This window comes from Ictidomys tridecemlineatus, chromosome 3 (assembly GCF_052094955.1).
Source record: "Ictidomys tridecemlineatus isolate mIctTri1 chromosome 3, mIctTri1.hap1, whole genome shotgun sequence".
Lineage (NCBI taxonomy): Eukaryota > Metazoa > Chordata > Mammalia > Rodentia > Sciuridae > Ictidomys > Ictidomys tridecemlineatus.
In genome coordinates, this window is record NC_135479.1 from 184,686,953 (window position 1) to 184,707,359 (window position 20,407).

Consider the following 20,407-nt stretch of genomic DNA (forward strand, 5'->3'; position numbering starts at 1 on the left):
TTATGAAAAATGAATATACTGGAATTTACCAAAACTGGAACATCTGGTAAAAGTGAGTTTTTGATATGATTCATCTTATTCCCTTAAAAAGGCTTTAAAAAAAAATTCCTCATGATTATCAATTCAACTAACATTTATTAATAAGCAGTGTATTCACTAATAGACAATTTAAAATAGTTTATTGTACATTATGGTGGTATCTAAATTTTTCTGTGTAACTTTATATATTTCCTTATCTTCATAAATTGAGTCCAACAGCAGGCATTTTTGTGAATATATAAGAAATCTTGGTTTTTATAAGCAGCCCAGCTAGGTCAAATGCAGAGGGACTGCACTTACAGAAGCATACTTTTAAAATGTAATATATGTTAAAGTACGATTATTGATTTTAGAGGATTTATGTGACTCAAATGGTATTAGCATTTGGTTTTATAGTGTTTGGAATTGTAGGAATTTTCAATTTTTTTTTTAGAATTTTAGATTTGCATTTCTTATTTTGGGAAAATGAAGTTTTGTTTCTGATGAATGAGAATTATTTTCTTTTAATGGAAGACACCATATTTTTATGTATATAAATTAAATCAGTGTTTGCTAAGCTAAAGTATTATTAAATCCAAGCCTTTTTCCTGGAGCTGTGGGAAAACAGAAGTCGGGGCACAATCTAATGGAGGCTACAGGAAAGTTCTTGATTCAAGGGCTAATCAATAGTATTGGTACTTTCCCAAGATCTGATTAGCATAAATTTGACCAATAGTTTTGGCCCAAGAGCTACATAAACTCCTGAACCAATACACTCAGCGGGCAATCCCTCTCAGTTCCCCTCTTGTCCTGTGAGAGTTTTCTTTACATCTTACTTGAATAAATCCTACTCTTTTCACTCTTTCCTTGTATTATTGTCTGTGAATTTTATTCTTTGAATTTGTGAGGTAAGAACCCAGAAAGAAATTGTGATGAGCTACTGAGATCTGCTGCAATACTGGAGGGGATAGCTCAACATTTACTGCTGCAACAGTCCACTTGATAGAAGTGGAGAAGAATCCTGATTTGCTGGCTATGATCATCAGTGATGACAGTAGCAGGCATTTCCCTACAGTGATTAGTTCTTAATGCTAAAACAGACTTTCTTTACTGCAAACACCTGCAACTTATGCAGACTTCACCCACAAGTAGAAGTGGAGAACCTAGTTTCATCTTAATCTCTGGTTTCATTATGACTACAAAGAGGTTTTAGAACTTTGCAGAGGAGTTGTGGAAGCTAGAAAGAAATTTTGCAACACTTATAATCATTCAGGGATTTTATACTTTTCTGTTTATTCAGAAAAAACACCTTTTTCTGTCCTGAAACATCTATAATTCTTTTTATTAACTAGAAAGATATCAGAGAGTAGGTGAATTTGGTTGAAAAATCATAATTTTAATATGCATCTTGATACTACAGAACTACAGGAAATAATTGGGAAACAGTAGATTAATTAATTTATTATCATACTTGGAAGCATTTTCATCTTTTAAATATAAAATGTTGATAAGAAAATCCTGGAAAATAGTGTTGTTTTCATGTGAATTTGGAAATAAATCTATTTCCATTTGAAGTGAGTTATATAAAATATTTTAAAAATCCACATATATATTTTCTGTAGTTTGAGTCTTTTGTTGCATTCTCATGTCTCTCAATTAAAACCATGTTCACGGAACCAGTAAGGAACCAAGAATGGAGTCTTGTGGAGAAAAATGTCAAACATACTTTTCAGTGCCATTGTTGAGCTGCCCTGTTCTTGATGGGGTACAATTATTACTTAGGTGTTGATTCTAGCAGCAAGTTAAAAGGAGGGAATTTGAAACCTAGTGTTTTCCAAGGATTAGAAATGAAAACAAAGAAAGTGAAACAAATAAAAACATAGCAAAAGCTCAAGCTTTGATTTTGGAGTTGATTTATGAGGCTGAAAGACTAATGTTTTTCATAATACTGCACACTGGCTGTAAGCAGGAGGCAGAGTGGATAGAGTGGCTGCAGATGCATAATTACATGGCTGCCTCTGTCTTCTCTGGGACTTTTTAAATAGAAATAATGTTACTCTTGAGAGTGCAGAGCTGGACTTTTGTGCTTTGGTGGTAACCAGTCTTAGAAGAGAATGAGTATGTCATGCTTCAGTGCCACTGCTTTTAGTATTTATTGTTTGTAAGCGTGGTTTCAAGAGTGTTGCTGGAAGTAAGAAGAAAGAAGGGAAATAGGTCTTGAAGCAAACAATAATAAAATAGATCTATCACTGTGACTCTCTGCACAACAGGCAGTGAAGTAATTTAAGATGTATTACTACTTTTTTTTTTTAAAGAAAAAGTATAAGATAAAAAAATGAATGGTTTATTCTGTTGTCCTCTCAGTGGTAGTTTTTATTTAAATATTGCATCTATGATGTTATAGATTTTTTTAAAATAAAAAATTACTTTGATATAAAACTAAGGATATGTGTCAGTTTCTGTCATGGGATGGGTTGACAGTTTGAGAATGAGAGTGCATACTATGTGCCAAGGACATACCTTGAAACTTGCAGCGTGATGTCCTTGAGGAAATTAGGGTATCAGCAAATATCATTTCCTAAAGGAAGACACCAAGTGAGTCAGTAGGTCGGTCTGCCTTCCTGCTTATCTGTCTGTCTTTCTTACAGAGACTAACAGGAGCACTAACAGTAGTTAATTTAGGTACCTGATTAGGTAATGGAGTTTTAAGTAGAAATTACATGTTATGCGTGTATGATATTATATGTATTTGTGTGTGTGTGTGTGTGTGTGTGTGCGCGCGCGCGCGTGTGCGCGTGCACGCGCGATGCTTATGAACATGGGTGTCTAGGTACTTGCCCTAAACCCTAAGTATTTTTTGAATGAATTGAAAAGTGGACTAAAGCAGGTGGTAGAAGTGAACATAGGCAAAATTGATCAACTTTAAACCTTAAAGAGTCTTGTATTTTGGATTTCAGCAGTATAATCAGGGATAGTAGGTAATATTACTGATTTAGGCAGTTATTGATTTTTAACAGTAGAATTGCTAATAAGATGTGTTTATTATTTATTTTTTTATCCCTCTTTCATCTTCTATTCAATAAATTTTTTTGAACATTTGTTAGATAGTTGTATTAAACATGTCCTACCATAAAACTTTAAAATTATTTTTGAAACAACAAGCTTTAAAATAATGTCGATTCTTTTATAATTTACTTCATTTCTTTATCGTTACATTTTTAACTAAGTGAAAATTAAAAAAAAATCAACTCCATTATCAAGAGATCATAGTTATATTGTGATATATAATGTTTCAGATAATTTTTCTATACATTAACATATGTCCATAACTAAATGAACAACAAAAAATCTTTTAAACTTGCTTTCCTTTTCATATTATGGAGTAAGCTATGAACCACTTTTTATGTCAATAAATATAGATCTAACACATCCTAATAGTTTATGTATGGAATATTCACATATATTCTATAAAATCATATATGCAATATCCATGGGCAGTACTCAGTAATTAGATTATATTATGTAGAGTTATTAATCCTAACATTTAAAAGTTTCCATAAAAACTTTGTGAATTTATTGAAAGTGATTTGAAATTGAGTGAAATTGTCATTGTTACAAGTCATTATTATGAGTATGACTATTTTTAAAGTACTTTAACATAAAAAAGTTTTTTTAAATTTTTGGTTCTTCCAATAACTTGCTGACTGATCTTAACCCTTCTGATCCTTGTAATTCTCACATGTACAATAGTACTGAATTTTTGACATAAAAATTGAAAGAATTACATATTTTTTACAGATATTAAATATTATATAAAATATTAAAATCACTTCATATTAAGAGATTTTTCTCCTTTTACAAGCATCTCTTGGTTACACATGCTGAGAGAACCTATACTGTACAAAAGGATAAACACATAAAATTAAAAGAAAAACAAAGATCCTTGTTTTTATTGCACTCATAATCTGGTAAAAAATGTTAGAGAAATTTGTAATAATATAATTGTGCTGTTTTGGAAGTTTGGTCAAAGCTTTTTGTGAATCCTGCCTGTAAGTAATGAGGAGCCTCTGTGAGTTCATGTTTTCACTTGCTTTGATTATGAATAGGCCACATTAATGATCAGTTCAGTATGTGATCTGGGAACACTTTGGAAATACAAAAGCAGGAAACTATTGCCCATGAGCAATAGAAAGTCTAGGTGAATTCACTTTCTATTTTACTGATGTTGAATAGGATAGTAAATTAGAATCAGGATGGCATTATTAGCAAACAGATTTGGTTGTATTTTCATGGAATTTAACTTTAGATATTTGTTCAAATCTGCTTATAGCATTGTAGTCTGGGGTATAGTAGTTTAATTTGGTGTAGGACTCTTGATTGTATGGTAATGTTCATAAATATTATTTTGTGTCTATACTTCATTATACAACCCACAGAGATATGTTGCTAAATAATATTTAAATACCTTATCTTATTTCAACTCTATTTAAGAGACTACAATATGCAATTTAGGAGAAATTTTAATAAATTATGAAACACAAAGATAGTATGTAAGACCACTGTACTTGCAAACTGTTGTTGCAATTTCAGAGCTATTCTTTTTGGTCTATGCTAGTTTATTGTAAAAAAAAATATATAAATATATATGTTTGTGTGCATGTGTTTACATAATACATATACATGAATGTTTATATGTTACATATATAAACACATGCATTTGTAATATAATGTGATCTTAATTAATATAGGTAAAAAACTTCAATATTTTTATTTTTAACTTAAAAGAGATCTTGCCAATATGTAGGGAGTCTGTGAAAGCTCTTTGATCTTTGTAGTTTTATAGCAGACAGAATTTTGAAAATTTTGTCTCCCTCAGTAAAGTAAAAGAACTGTTAGAATGTTTGATAGACCTTTGATATTTCACCACTGTTTAGTCCAAAAATGTGGATTTTTTTAGATGCATATATATAGATATATCCACATACTTACACACACACACACACACACACACACACACACACACCCATACCCATCTTCTTGGGATTTTTCATATGTTTATTTAGTGAGTCATATGCCATTGTCAAAATGAAAATTGATTCACTCATCCAGTTTTTAGCTTTGCATTGCTGTGACAAAATATCTGAAATAAGCAAATTAAAAGAAGGAAAAATTTATTTTGGCTCATGGTTTCATTGGTTTCTATACATGGTCAAGTAGCTTACATTGTTTTTGGGCCAGTGATAAGGTAGAATGTTTTGAGATGCAGCAAAGCTGTCCACCTCATGGCAACTGGGAAGCAGAGAAAGGGAGGGGAGGAAGAGAGAATGAGAAAAAAGGAGGAAGAAGTTCCAATATAGTCTTTAAGGGCATGCTTTCAATGACCTACTTCATCCAACTTGGCCTCTCCTTCTATAGTTTCCACCACTTCCCAGTAAAGCCATCATTCAGCTGGCAATCAGGCCTTTAATACATGAGCTTTCAGGGAACATTTAAAATCCAAACAACATATTTTGCTCTAGTCTCTGCTCATGTCCATCTCACAATGTAAAATGCATTCAGTTCATCTCCCAAGAATACTCTCGACTTAACAGTTCCAGCATTGCTCAAAAGTCAAAGTCCATTGTCATCTGTGAAACTCATAGCAGATTTGGCTGTGACTCCCTGTGAAATCAATAAAATTGCATACTTCAGTAGTACAGGGCAAACATCTCCTTTCCGAAAGGTAGGAATAGGACAGTAGCAAAGAAGAACCAGGCCCAAGCAAGCCTGAAACCCATCAGGCCAAATATTAAATCCTTAAGCTCTCTACCCAATACCCTTTTCATGGTGTGAGCTTGTGGCGTGGTGTGAGCTCCAAAGTGCTTTGGTGGGCCTCCCCCTATCACCTTGCTTACTATAGTCTCACATGGCCTCTCTTGGGCCAGCTCTGCTTGTTACTTGTGGCTAACCATTTTAAGTGTTCCATGTTCTTGGCATCTCAGACTTCTGGGGTCTCCATCGTTGCCCCAGCTTCATTTTCACTGCTCACTATCACCTTGTCAGGAGCATCTTGTGGGAATTCAGTTTCCTGCCATATGCTGCCTGGCTTCCCAAATTTTCCTTTTAAATCTTGGCAGAGACTTCTGTGATTGCAAAATTCTTGCATTCTGCATGCTTGCAAATCCAGTACTTGTAGGTAATGTCAGTGTCTGCTGCTAGTGGAAGCACTAAGTGGTTCCCCTTGGACCTTGGATACAGTGAACTCTTGAGTGTGTTTTTTTTTTTTTGTTGTTGTTGTTTGTTTTTTAAACAGGTGAAGTGGGGTGGTATGAATCCTGGTGAATCAATTCCCTAGCTGGCCCTGTTTGAGGAGGGCATCCTGGGTGCTTTATTTTCAAAGGAGTTTTCATGTTTATACTCTTGAGTTTGCAATGTGTGGAGTCTTGCCTGAGATGGCATCAAGGCATTTTTCCTATTGTCCTAGAGCAAACTACTTGAATTTTCTATCAGTATTTGGGTCCTTTGAGCGCCCATCAGAAATGTTCAGTAAGCTCTGATTAGAGCTTTTTCTAGCCCACTTTCACAAACCCTTTCGGCAAACCATTTCCAAAGGCTTCTGATCCACAGTGTCATCTATAGTCAGTAATGACCCCACCTCTTGGTGTCAACTTTCTGTTTGTTTTGGTTTTGTGAAGAATATCTGAGGTAAATTAAAAGGAAGGAATATTATTTTGACTCATAGTTTTAGTATGTAGTTAGCTGGTTCCCTTGTTTCCCGGCTTATGGTCAGGCAGAACATCAGAGAAGTTGGGTATGAATTATAGTTTTTTAGATTTGTATGGGGCATTTCAATTCATCTTCTCAATTTTATGCAAAAAGAACTCAAACCTTTTTGTGCTTATCTTCCTAAAGGTCACATGGATAGTACCATAGATTCAGGTCTAGAATATGTATCTTTTGAATCCTTAAATTTCCTACTTTTTGATGAGTATAGAATTTTTGTCAGTGTCTGAGTAACAGTAAGATTCGTGTCAAAACACAGAAGAGACCTAAACATCATATTTTTAAGTCTCTTGATACAGTGAAAATCACCTTGAAAGCAAGATTCTAGTAGTGACTTTAAAATTTGAAATTCCTTCTTAACATCCTAGTTGACCATACATTTTCAGAAGCACACTGTTATTGCAGATTATGGTCTGTAGAGGACCCAAAGCTTCTGTCTGTCTAGCCCTTTGTTCTGGTGTTTTCCATGTAATTTTTCCAAAAAGAGAAACCTGAACACAGAAGAGCAGACTGTTATTTGAGCCAAGACCATTGAAACATTAAGTCAGAATTCTTCCTAGAAATCAGTAGACTAAGACTGTGTTAGCTCATGTTTCATATTACACAAGAGAAAATAAACTGAAAGGTCAGTTGAACAGTTACAGCATTGCCCTTTTCCAAGGTAATCAGCAGAGCATGTAGCAAAGACGTGAACAGGAGCGTGACTGGAAAGAGAGAGGTTGATAAAGAGGCTGGCAGCTTCAAGTGCTTGGGACAATGCTTGACACTTCTAGGCCTGACCAGATGGGCCATCTCACAGGGCTTACCTTCAGTAATTCTGATTTATTGCATTCAGGTGATTTTTTTTTCTTGTTAGGCATTCAGGTTTTCACTTTGCCAGAATACCCCAGAAATTTTAATATTGACCATTAATCATACCTTGGTAAACTGCAAGGGCAATATATTATTAATTTGCTTGCAACCATGAGACAAGGCACAGTGATTAAAATTAATTTCTAGCTACATTTTGTTAATTTATTATAATTAATTAATCTGTTAAGAAGTCAAAGTATGTTTACATTAATGGCTATATAGTGGATTCTTTAAATTGTCTTTAACCTTATAGTATTTCCATTATTGTAAATATAGAATTCTAGAAATAAGTGCCTTATTATTAAAAGAAATAAGGAGTCCATACAATGCTCACTAAGTGGACTATATCAATAAATGAATTGAATAGGAACATATTAAAAAAATGTGGGATTTAGATGTAGAAGGATTTCAGCAGTAATCTCCCATGACCTACTTATATCTGTCACTCAGTACCAGAGTTAGGAAAGAATATTTTAGGAAAGAATATTTAATAAACAATAACTACTCTTTACTTTGAGGACATTATTGTAAGTAGTATTGACTCTTTTAAAAGAGTACAATTTTGAATTGACCTTATTTCCTCCAATTCCCTCAATTAAAAAATATTTTTATGTAATCTTTGTTATTTATCTGTGTAGAGCCACATTGTTAGTCCTGATATATACCCATGCTGGTGAAACGAATTATTGAGATTAAAATATTTTCTTACATAGCTGATTGCTTGGTCATTCAGGACATTAAGGAGGAAGGATAAAGAATTGATTTGAAGACTTCTTCCCATTTTCTATTTCTTACTAGGCAAAATTTGTTCCATGGGACCATTATTTTCCTACAAATCCATTTTGTAGTGCTATTTATTGATTATTTGAATCCCCATATGTTGAAACCCTAGTACCAAACGTAATTTTGTTTTGAGATGGGGCCTTTGGTAGATAATTAGGCCACGAGGGTGGTGCCTTCATGATAGGATTAGTATAATTGTAAGAATACATGGAGGAAGGCTTGTGTGTTTCTTTTCTCTGACATGTGAAGATCCAAGGGGGAAGACAGACACCTGCAAACCAGGATGAGGAGCACCTTCTTCAGACACAGATCTGCTGGAACCTTTATCTTGGATTTTACAGTTTCTAGAACTTTAAAAAATAATTGCTTATTGTCTAAACCATTATCTATGGTAGTTGGTTAGAACAGCCTGAACTCACAGACTTTCATTATTTGACCTCTTCAGGATATCTTTCAGATACTAAAAGTAGCTGAGTTGTTTGCAAATCACAACCTTTGTAAGTTAAGCTAGAGTTTGGAGGGCCAATGGGATTGAGTGAATCAGAGATGTGTGTGTGTGTGTGTGTGTGTGTGTGTGTGTGTGTGTGTATGGTCTAGTAGGATTATAGTGAATTTTATCTTTCTTATATTTTAATAGGCTATTGATTTTTCTGTGTTGATCTAAAATCCATAAGCCTTATTCAAAACATTCATTTTTCCAATAGTGTGCTTATTTATTATTTTTATGTTGAATTTAGGTACATTATTTTATTAGAAAAGTAATCTTATAAAGTTGGTTTTATTATTGTCATTTCAGATTCAGAAATTTAGTCTTAGAGCTATTAAAAGGCAGGATTGGGATTCAAATTCAGGCATAACAGTCTAATCTGAAACCTAACTCTATCCATTTTATCACCATTGGCTAGAGACAATCTGACAAATAATAGGTGCTTACTAAGTACATACTAGGTATTTCTGGTGCTTGGAATATGTCCGGGTCCAGAACAGATAATTTTCCTTGTGTTTGTGGAATTAATATTCTGGCTACTTATGTATATGTTAAGGCTTTATCAATGCCCTATAAAAACGTTTTCTGCTCTTCTGTCTCCCACATATGATGTCTTAAAGGCATGAACTTTGTATTTTATCTCTTTCCTCAATGACTAGGTTAATACTAGATAAATAGTAGATGCTCACTAATGTTTATGTAATACATAGATGGATTTTACTACTTCTTGTTTGTCACCTGTTCCTAAGTTTTCTCATTTCTTCTGTTTCCTGACAGATGAAGTGAAGAATATAATGCTAAGCTGATTGCAGATAGGAAATGATACTAAAATTTTAAATGGAATTTTGAAAATTTATGCATGCATTTTGGTGTAATGACATTTAACGTTAATAATAAAGTATATCATTTAAAAATAAGAAACCACATTGCTATTGTTCGGCTATGGAGTGTTCTTGAGCAGTTCATATATATATATATAAAGGCTTAGTCTCCAGAGTAATGACACTGGGAAGTAATGTATGCCTTTAGAAGGTAGGACGTTATGGGAGTTCCTTAGATCATTGCAGCTTGCCCTTGAAAGGAACTGTGAGACCCCAGAGTCTCTCTTTCTCTCTCAGCACTTGTTCAAGATCTGACCCTTTTACTTTTACATTTGCACCTGCAATGATAAGCTTTCCTCACCAGAAGCCAAACTAAAGCTGCCACCCAATCTTGAGCTTGTACCTCCAAACCTGCAAGCTAAATAAACCTTATCTACTTAAAATGTTAATTGCCTCAGACATTTCATTATGATAAATACACATGAATTCTGTGGTATCAATCTTAAAATTCTTTCCATTGTTCAATCTTGTATAACAAAATAATACTGGTGTTTTTAATAGTCTGTTTAATAAAGACTCCATTAATCTGTGGATTCTCCCTACCAAAATTCATCCCTTGAAATTGCTTTCTTTAAAACATGTCTCTGATGATATCAGTTGTCTCCTGTATAAATCTTTTAAAGGTTTTAATTTTTTTATTCAATTTATTGTTGAAAATCATATATTCTAGGCTACTAAATTCTTCCACATTCTTCTGCTCTGATACAGGTAGCTAATTGTCATGTGGACAAAACCACCTAATTTTTACACATGTAATACTCTGTCTTTTCTCTAGCTGCCAAAATATACTATTCAGTCTTCAAATTATAACTACTATATATATATATATATATATATATATATAGTAGCACTATATATATATATATATATATATATATAGTGCTAGCTACTCCCTAAAGCCTTCTGTTATCACCTCTTCTCTCAGAACCACTAATTCCTTCCTGTTGTCTTACTTCTTATTCTGTTAACTCTCACTTATCTCTGCTTCAGCCTGATAGGCATGGATTGAATAGTGTTTTTCACTGTACTGATGAACAACTTGATACAAGGGTCTTGTGGTAACCAAATTGTTAGCATAGAATAAATATCTTTATAATGCAATAAACACATGTTTTTGGTAGTTAAATAATTGCTTCTGTCTGGAAAGCATAAAATATTCACCTTAAGGTCTCATTTGACAGCCTAAATAAATAATTTTGTATATTCTGGATATTTTTTGCTTAAAGAAGAAAGTTTTTGCCAGATACACAAAGACCTTTTAAAGACTGATTTAAAATCTGTTTTTATTTTTCCTTTGTAGTTGTAGATGGACAGCATGTCTTTATTTTATTTGTCTATTTTTATGTGGTGCTGAGGATTGAACCCAGTGCTTCACATGGGCAAGGTAAACTCTCTGCCACTGAGCTACAGCCTTCTTCCAAAACCTGTTTTTCTAAGAAAAACCAAAGTGCTACTTCCCCTGAATTTAATCATGTTTCCTTCCTTTTTAGCTATTACAATTTTCTTTTAAGTTTTTATTTCTATGCTTTTACTTGCCTGTAAACTAAGTCTCCCCTAGGAAGCGGACAACAAAATGAAATCTCAAAAATTAAACTAGCAAAGAACGGATTTCCCTGAGGGGGTTTGTGAGTTTTAGGCCCACTCAGAAATACTTGAGAATGGATTCTACATCCAAGACATTTGTAGATAAGACATGATCCATCTTCCCTGACAAATCTGTGTTCACAACCCTCTGTGAAATTAGAGTCTCAGTGCTGATCTAGGATGAATCATCTTTTAGGAGAACACAGAGTTTAGCCTGTTTTATTTTTTCTTCCCTATCCTTGTCCCCTACTATTTCCTTATAGTAACTGCACTTAAATATAAGCTACTTAACATTCTCCTGGATATCCCATAGCATACATTTAAATCAATATGAAGTACCTAGTATATGTTATATGTTATATGCCTAATTTTCTTATAGCAGGGAAAAATTGGAAAGTATTCTCAAACACTTGAAATTTGAGGGGAAAAATCTTAATGTTTCCTAATAATTAACATGCACCTTAAAAATCTAAACAAGTGTTATAAATCAATGAAAACTGATACATTTTAAAGTATAAGTGTTACCACTTCTAGGTGGAGACCCTTTATAGCTAACATTTATTGATCACACGTTGGTTACATTGGGTAAGGCTCCCACCCTCATTTCATTGATTCCCTGTGACCTGTGAGTTTTCTCTCTGCTTAAAAAGGAAAGAAAATAGAAAAATATTAAGTGACTTGTTCAGAGTCACATATAGCATGTAACAGAGTTAGGATTTAAACTTAGACTTATTCAGCATTTATTATTTTAGTTTTAAGATTAACAGTCCTAAGTATAAGACTTAACTAAATCCCAAATTAAAAGTCATTTTTTTAAGTATAACCTTTGTGATTATTGATTATACCTCTATTATTTATTGATCTTGGGTAATTTATTTTTCTGTGACTCTGTTTTCCTTTATAAGAAAGAGGATTTTTAACATTAATGTAGAGATCAAATCTAATAATATTTATAACAATTCATTATATCTGTACAAAATACTTGTTCCTATATTAACTTCATTTTATGTTGTTGGTTATGAAAAACTTGACCTAGTTTTTAAATATCTATAAATTCTCAGTAAAATATTAAGAAAGACTACTGTAGTCGAAAGGGCACAGGCATGATGAGCTTGCTGTATCCTCAGGCGTTTTCTTCTTTGAGCCGCAGTGATTTCAAAGTGGAATGTGCATTCCTCTGTCTGCAGCTATAGGGCTGTCCTTGAGGGAAGTCAAGATATTTAGTTAAAGTAATATGATGCTATAATCCTGTTTCCATTGAAATTTTACCAAATGGAACATTTGAACATACCTTATGAAACTTCTTAAGAATGATTAGTTTTTAAACTTAAACTTAAAACTGTTTCTTTAAAGTATTGTAACCACCTAGTGTATGCTTTTTAAAGAAATCAGTAAATTTCTTTGTATTGCTATATATGTGTGTGTGTATTTTTTGCCCTAAGCCCATATATTTTTGTTGATTATATCACATCATTTGATTATCTTACTGCTTATTATTATTTATGCCATTTAATATAGTTTAGAGTTACCATATACAGAAAAGTATAGCTGACTGATACATGAAACAGATTAAGAGAAATACTTCTCATAGGATTTAAAGTGTTTGCATTGGTGTTCCACCCGATCCATAGATTTAATTTGTCCAGGTCAGTATTTTAGTATTTTGAAACAGTTGCCAGTATTTCAATTAAGAAGAGTTTGTAGATAGAGGTTTTTTGTTTTTTTTTTTTTTTTCCTTCCTCTCCTTGTTCTGGAATTAATACCAGACTGGTAACAATGGGCTGTAGCTATGAAATAGAGGGTATAGCTTTTGAACTCTCCATCTTAATATCTCCTTCTTATTTTCTGTTGTTTCCCATACTTTAAGGCCAACCTCAGTAATTTTTTTTCCCCCCCTTTGGTTAGCACTTCTGTGTTTCTTTTGGGGATCAGTACCTCATATTTATGGTAACTGCCCAGCTCTTCTGATTTTGTATACCCTGGAATAGGGACTATCCATGAGACTGGGATTATTTTGTGCATGATTTCATATGAACACATTTTATTCTACCTCATTTTTCTTAATTGCTCTTGTGGACTTTGTTTGGATATTTCACAAGTTTATTCGACAGTTTTCCATTGTAAATAGGAGGATTGTTTTCCCTACTTTGCTATTACAAATAGTGCTATAATGAATGTCAGTGTACACGTAAGTGTCTTTGTTATCTATGTGATGTATCCAAAGGGTAAATTTCTGAAAAAGGAATTACTTACTTTGAAGAATGTGTGATTTTGAAATCTTTATAGCTGATGCCAAATTGTTCTTTAACTTGTGTTTCAACAAAACATTTGAGAATGTCTTTTTGGCCAGACAGCACCTGTCTGTGCAGACTGGCCTTTTAGTGAAAAATGGAATTTTAGTTATATGAGACTTTGAAAATCTTTTTTTTAAGGTTCTTTTCTGTGAATGTTTTTTTATTTTTTATTTTTAAAAATTAGTATTTATAATTTTGATGCCTGGAAATTATTTAAAGATTCACTTTTCAGTGACAAACTTGTAAATTCCAGTGTTGAATTGGTTAAACCATTCTTTCCGAACTGACTTTAATTGCCCTTTTATTGTGTGCTTAATTGTGGTGTTGTCTCAATACTATTTCAGAAAATCATTTTTGTTCCATAGAACTATTTCAAATGATCTAAGTTTCCCATATTTTATGAACATAGTTCTTATGTACTAAGTAAAATTCTTATGAATATTTTATAGGATTATATAGGACTATATAATGGAAAAGTAATGTAGTTTTAGGAACCCTGTGATTTAATTTTCTTAAGATGATACTTATTTGTTATACATGATTACAACAATGTAATGGAGAAAGTATAAAGTAACCTCAACAGAAATAAAGTAAAATTGTCACTCATGTTAAGGGAATATAACTTGTGTTATTTTTTGTGTGCTTATCTACAGGTAGATGGATGGAGAAAAAACTTGATAGTAAATGATATAGTAAAACATGAGTGAAATAAATGTGTTAAATTTAATTTTAAACAATGAAGCTAAATAAAAAATAGTTGAAATTCTTCTATAACTTTCTTTACCTTAATATTTGTTATTTTCCAAATGCCCATCTAAAATTAATGAGATTAAAAGGTATGACAGACTTAAATTTTAGTCAGTATTAAGTGACTACTTTACAATTCTATCTCCCTTTCACTGCTGTTTTTTAAAATTTTTTTCTAATTTGTTTTATATGACAGCAGAATGCATTCCAGATTATATTACACTATATGTGAGCACAATTGAGAGTTAGTACTCAGCCATATTCCTATAATGTTTATTCCTGTATGTTCTGTTTTTAACCCTTTGATTGTCAAATTTTCCATGAAACAAGTTTATTTTTCTTAAATAATGATTCATTAGTCTTCTTGCCTTAAAACCATTCTTTAAATTTGACTGTTTTAAAAATATCTTACATTTAGATTAGAATTTGTCTTTTATAACATTTTTACATTACAACTTTTCTTTTTTAGAATTATATGACCTTGGCTTTATCTTTTTGCTTTTAATGTGTTGTTTCCTTTTTCTACCTACTGTCTATGAAGATATTTCTTTAGGAGTTAAATTTTTTTTAATATTTATTTTTTAGATACAATATTTTTATTTTACATTTATGTAGTGCTGAGGATCGAACCCAGTGCCTCATGCATGCTAGGTGAGTGCTCTACCACTGAGCCACAACCCCAGCCCATAGGCTTTAAATTTTAATAGCTTAAATTGTGATGTGTGATGTGTGTTTGCTTCCCAAACTTTTCTTGAAATATGGCATGCTTTTTAAAATATGAATATTTAACTCTTAAAGAAAAATCTTCAGTTTTGTATCTATGTCCATTTATTTTCAGTTACCAGCTATCTCTATTTTAATTAATTCTATGTCATTTTATTTTTTTTAAATTTATTTATTTATTTTTTTTATTGGTTGTTCAAAACATTACAGAGCTCAAGACATATCATCTTTCATACATTCGACTCAATTGGGTTTTGAACTCCCCAAATACATAATACAGACTCACTTCTGTTACATACTCACATTTTTACATAATGGCATATTAGTGACTGTTGTATTCTGCTACCTTTCCTATCCCCTACTATCCCCCCTCCCCTCCCCTCCCCTCCCAACATCCCTCTCTACCTCCTCTGCTGTTGTTCAATTCTCTCCCCTTTTTTTCCCCCCACCCCCTTGCCCCTCATAACCTCTTATTATTTTGTGTATCACTGAAGGTCTCCTACCATTTCCATATGTTTTCCCTTCTCTCTTCCTTTCTCTCCCCCCATTCGTCTTAGTTTACTGTTAGTCTTTTCCTCATGCTCTTCCTTCCTGTTCTATTCTTAGTGGCTCTCTTTATATCAAAGAAGACATTTGACATTTGTTTTTTAGGGCTTGGCTAGCTTCACTTAGCATAATCTGCTCTAATGCCATCCATTTCCCTGCAAATTCTATGATTTTGTCGTTTCTTAGTGCTGCATAATACTCCATTGTGTATAGCTGCCACAATTTTTTTATCCACTCATCTATTGAAGGGCATCTAGGTTGGTTCCACAGTCTAGCTATTGTGAATTGTGCTGCTATAATCATTGATGTGGCCGTATCCGTATAGTGTGCTCTTTTAAGGTCCTCAGGGAATAGTCCAAGAAGGGCAATAGCTGGGTCAAATGGTGGATCCATTCCCAGCTTTCCCAGGAATCTCCATACTGCTTTCCAAATTGGCCTCACCATTTTGCAGTCCCACCAGCAGTGAACAAGTGTGCCCTTTTCCCCACATCCTCGCCAACACTTATTGTTGTTTGACTTCATAATGGCTGCCAATCTTACAGGAGTGAAATGGTATCTTAGGGTGGTTTTGATTTGCATTTCTCTGATTGCTAGAGATGTTGAGCATTTTCTCATGTGCTTGTGGATTGATTGTATGTCCTCCTCTGAGAAGTGTCTGTTCAGGTCCTTGGCCCATTTGTTGATTGGATTATTTGTTATCTTATTGTTTAATTTTTGAGTTCTTTGTACATTCTGGATATTAGGGCTCTGTCTGAGGTGTGAGGGGTAAAAATTTGTTCCCAGGATGTAGGCTCTCTATTTACCTCTTTTACTGTTTCTCTTGCTGAGAAAAAACTTTTTAGTTTAAGTAGGTCCCATTTGTTTATTCTTGTCATTAACTCTTGGGCTACGGGTGTTCTATTAAGGAATTTGGAGCCCGACCCCACAATATGTAGATCGTAGCCAACTTTTCCTTCTATCAGACGCAGTGTCTCTGTTTTTATATCTAGCTCCTTGATCCATTTTGAGTTAACTTTTGTGGCTGGCGAGAGAAAGGGATTCAATTTCATTTTGTTGCATATGGATTTCCAATTTTCCCAGCACCATTTGTTGAAGATGCTATCCTTCCTCCATTGCATGTTTTTAGCCCCTTTATCAAATATAAGATAGTTGTAACTTTGTGGATAATTCTATGTCATTTTATCCTCTATTTACTTATTTTAATTTGCAATATTTGTTCATTTTACATTTATTATTATTGTTAATTCTAATTTTTTTATTATTTTCTAGTGACATATTTTGTTGTTGCACTTGTTTTTTTAGGTCTGTAGTGTCATTGAGCTTCTCATTCTGTTGATGGTAATATAGTCTCTTATCCTTGACTTTATTGAATTCATTTTTAATTGAAATATCTGTAGAAAGACTCTTTGTTCAGCTAAATGGGTGTGTTTTTTTTTATTAGTCAATTTCTCATATTTTGTGTGTTCCAACTATATCTCCATTTGGATTCATAGCATTTTTCATGGAGTCCATAGGTGGAGAAGGAGCTGCTCAGAAGCTTATTGGCATTGCCAAATTCATTCTGTGGTTTTGTTACCTTCATTTTTGACAGAGAGCACCTACCACATGGTTTACTTCTACAGTTTCTTCCTAGTTTGCTTTTTGCTATATATAGGGGAAATTAATGAAAATGGGCATTTTTTTGATGTATCAATATTGAATATAGGAGGAAATGGGAGAAGGTGTAGAGAACCATATTCTTGGTCTTGTTTGGGAATCTTCAGTTTTTTCTCATGGTTATTGTTTTTGTAGTTTGATATGATATATGTTCTTTCTATGCTTAGGTGCTTTAGGGCAAGGTGAGGCAAACTACAGTCTGCAGGTCAAAAATGACCCACCTATTTTTGTAAATAAAGTGTTACTGGAACACAACCATGCCTGCTCATTAGTGAATTATCTGTGGCCTTCTTCATGTTTCAGAGAGATGGTTGAGTAGCTGTGACAGAGACCATATGGCTGGCAAAGCTTAAAATATTCACCCTCTGCCCTTTACAGAAAAGTTTATAAAACTCTGACATAGGGTAATTTTATTTTTCTTGCAGAATTTTGTTTAATTTACTTTCATTTTCTTAGAAGTTATGGGGGAGAGAGTAGGAATTCTCTTTGTTATAATATCTTGTCATAGAAATTGCTATTATGATGGTTAAGATTCATATAATAATACAACCATTATATTTCTTATATCAAAATGTTTAAAATTCAAAAAAAATTAGTTGAATTTGTTTGGTTTATTTTGACACAACAGTTGTGATATCCTACGAGGCCATCATCTACCAATAAATTATTTATATTATTCCTTTTTAATCTTTTGTTTCTGATATGACTAATGCAGTTACTTAATTATGGTTCATCTTTTTGGAAGACTATTTAATTTTTAACTTATTTTCTTTTGCATTTTTTTCAAAGGTATAAGAAGTTTAGCCAGATATTGAGTGACATTGGAGAGAATGAAGGCGGAATTGATAAGTTTTCCAGAGGCTATGAATCATTTGGCATCCACAGATGTGCTGATGGTGGCTTATACTGCAAAGAATGGGCCCCAGGAGCAGAAGGAGTTTTTCTTACAGGAGACTTTAGTAAGTATTTTGAAATCATTGAAGTCAGTAGAATTTTATTTCTCTATTTAAAACTTAGATATATATTTTATGTATAGAATATATAAAGATTCATAACTGCACTATTAGATAGTTATTTGTAATTATCAAATATTTACCTTTGTGTAGTAGAACTGCTTCTGCTATAATATGATATGTACATCCTGAAAAACTTTATGTGTTGTAATAACATGTACCAGAAATAAAAAGGTTTATAAGAAAAATTATATTAGGGTTTTTGCTCCAAATTTACTCAAGTAAATTGACAAGTTTGACAAAACCAATAGCAAGTGGGTGAAAATACTGGCATAAAGCCTCTCTAGCATTTGCACCTGAATTGTTGGCATCAGAATTCTTGGATGGATACTCCTTAGCCTTATACCTTTTTTTTTTTAATCTTTAGTAAAAGTAAACATTTAGTCTAGAGGGTAACCTTTATCACTCAAATATTTATAGTTTTCCTGTTTCCATAACACTATGGGAAATTTCTTTTTAGCATTGTCATCTGCACTGTAAATCTGACAAACTTAATGCTCTAGAAAGCACAACAGTTCAGGAAGCCAGACTTCCTGGGCTTAATGCCTAGTGGGAGCTTAACTAACCATTCCTTTTATCAAAACAAAACAAAACAAAACAAAACAAAACAAAACAAAACTAAAGCATTGTGTGTCTTATTGCCTTATCTACATTAACTCTGTTTTTTTTTTTTTTCTTACAATAGTTGAACAAGAAGAAAGGTATTTTTTGGTTGTACTTTTTTTCAAGATTTACCTGGATTAGAAAATCTGTAAGACTTATAATGTTTGAATTTGTCCCAAACTTAAAGGGAAAGAAAATGAATGTTAATTAGCTCACAAATTACAATAGATTTTTTACAATTTGAAAATTTATATGAAGACTAATTAAAAACATATTAGGTGGTTTTTCTAATGATATTAATCTGTTTAAAAGCATTTAACTGTATTCATGTGACGTTGTACATTTCAGTTGATGAATTGAAACAGATAATTCTATAGTATTAACTCTAACTGTAACACTCATCATCTTTAAGAATTCTGTTTCTCACCTTGTTCCCAATATAAGGGAAGCTTAACTTTCAAATATGTATTTAAATTTGACTTATGGAACTGTTGTTTCTTTACCTTTTGGTAGGGATTTAAAAAGTAGCATAACTTTACTTGTGTTTTGGTATGGAAATTAAAAATATTGCCTTTTTACTGACCTCCTTCCCCAATATCCAAATAATCATATAAAACATACTTTCAAAAACTAGTAGCAAAAAATTATCTCATTTCTGCTAATATGACTTGTATTTACCTTAGAAAGGAAATTTACCTAATTCATTTTTTAAGTCTAAGAGATTAACATTTTTAAAGATAATTTTCAGTGGGAAGTAAAGAATTTCTAGGCTTTAATTCTGAATTTTGGGAAATTTCACATAGTCAAAATATTGTTAGGATGTCTTTCTTAATCAGATTAGAAATTGATTTCCTATAGATATATTTTTCTCACGGCTTACTCATATTATTACTGATTAAAATTTTATTGTTTTAGTATATTCTTTCCTTTTTGTCAACTGACCTGAGAACATTTAAGGCATTAGTGCTTAGAGTAGTCAAATATAAAGGATACTTAAGAAAAGATCTTTAAGAAAGAAACTGATATGGATTGGTGTTTAAAATAATTAAAAAAACAGATTTAGAGTTTGAAAACACAGTTCAGCTCTCTAAATACTTTTCTTCAAGTGTCTCAGTGGGTATAAAGGTGACCATATTTGTCTTAACTGCCTAACTTTGTTGCTCTGGGTAACAGCTAGCTTGTGAATGTGAAATATAATGTTTACTGAAAAAGTTGAAAAAAATACTTTCATTTACAAAGTTATTTTTTATATTAAGAATCACTATTTATTTCAAAAGCCTTGCAAAAATATTATAGTTTAGTCCGTTTTACCCAAACCAATCTGACTTTGCCATACACATTTTAAAAATTACTTGGAAAACACCTTCACATTAAATACAATATATTTGACAGCTTATGAAATAATCATTTCTTTCTTTTTCATTCATTTTTAAAGAGCCAGCCTTTTAAATGGCTAGC

At 32.6% G+C, this 20,407-nt stretch overlaps 1 protein-coding gene across 1 annotated transcript in view; it reads left to right on the forward strand.

The window, feature by feature from the left end:
• The window catches only part of Gbe1 (1,4-alpha-glucan branching enzyme 1), a 267,265-nt gene that overhangs the window by 39,713 nt on the left and 207,145 nt on the right, over window positions 1-20,407 (forward strand). The window contains exon 2 of the mRNA XM_078044433.1: window positions 18,123-18,292. Within this exon, the coding sequence (XP_077900559.1) occupies window positions 18,123-18,292 (170 nt within the window). The remainder of the gene's footprint in view (window positions 1-18,122; window positions 18,293-20,407) is intronic.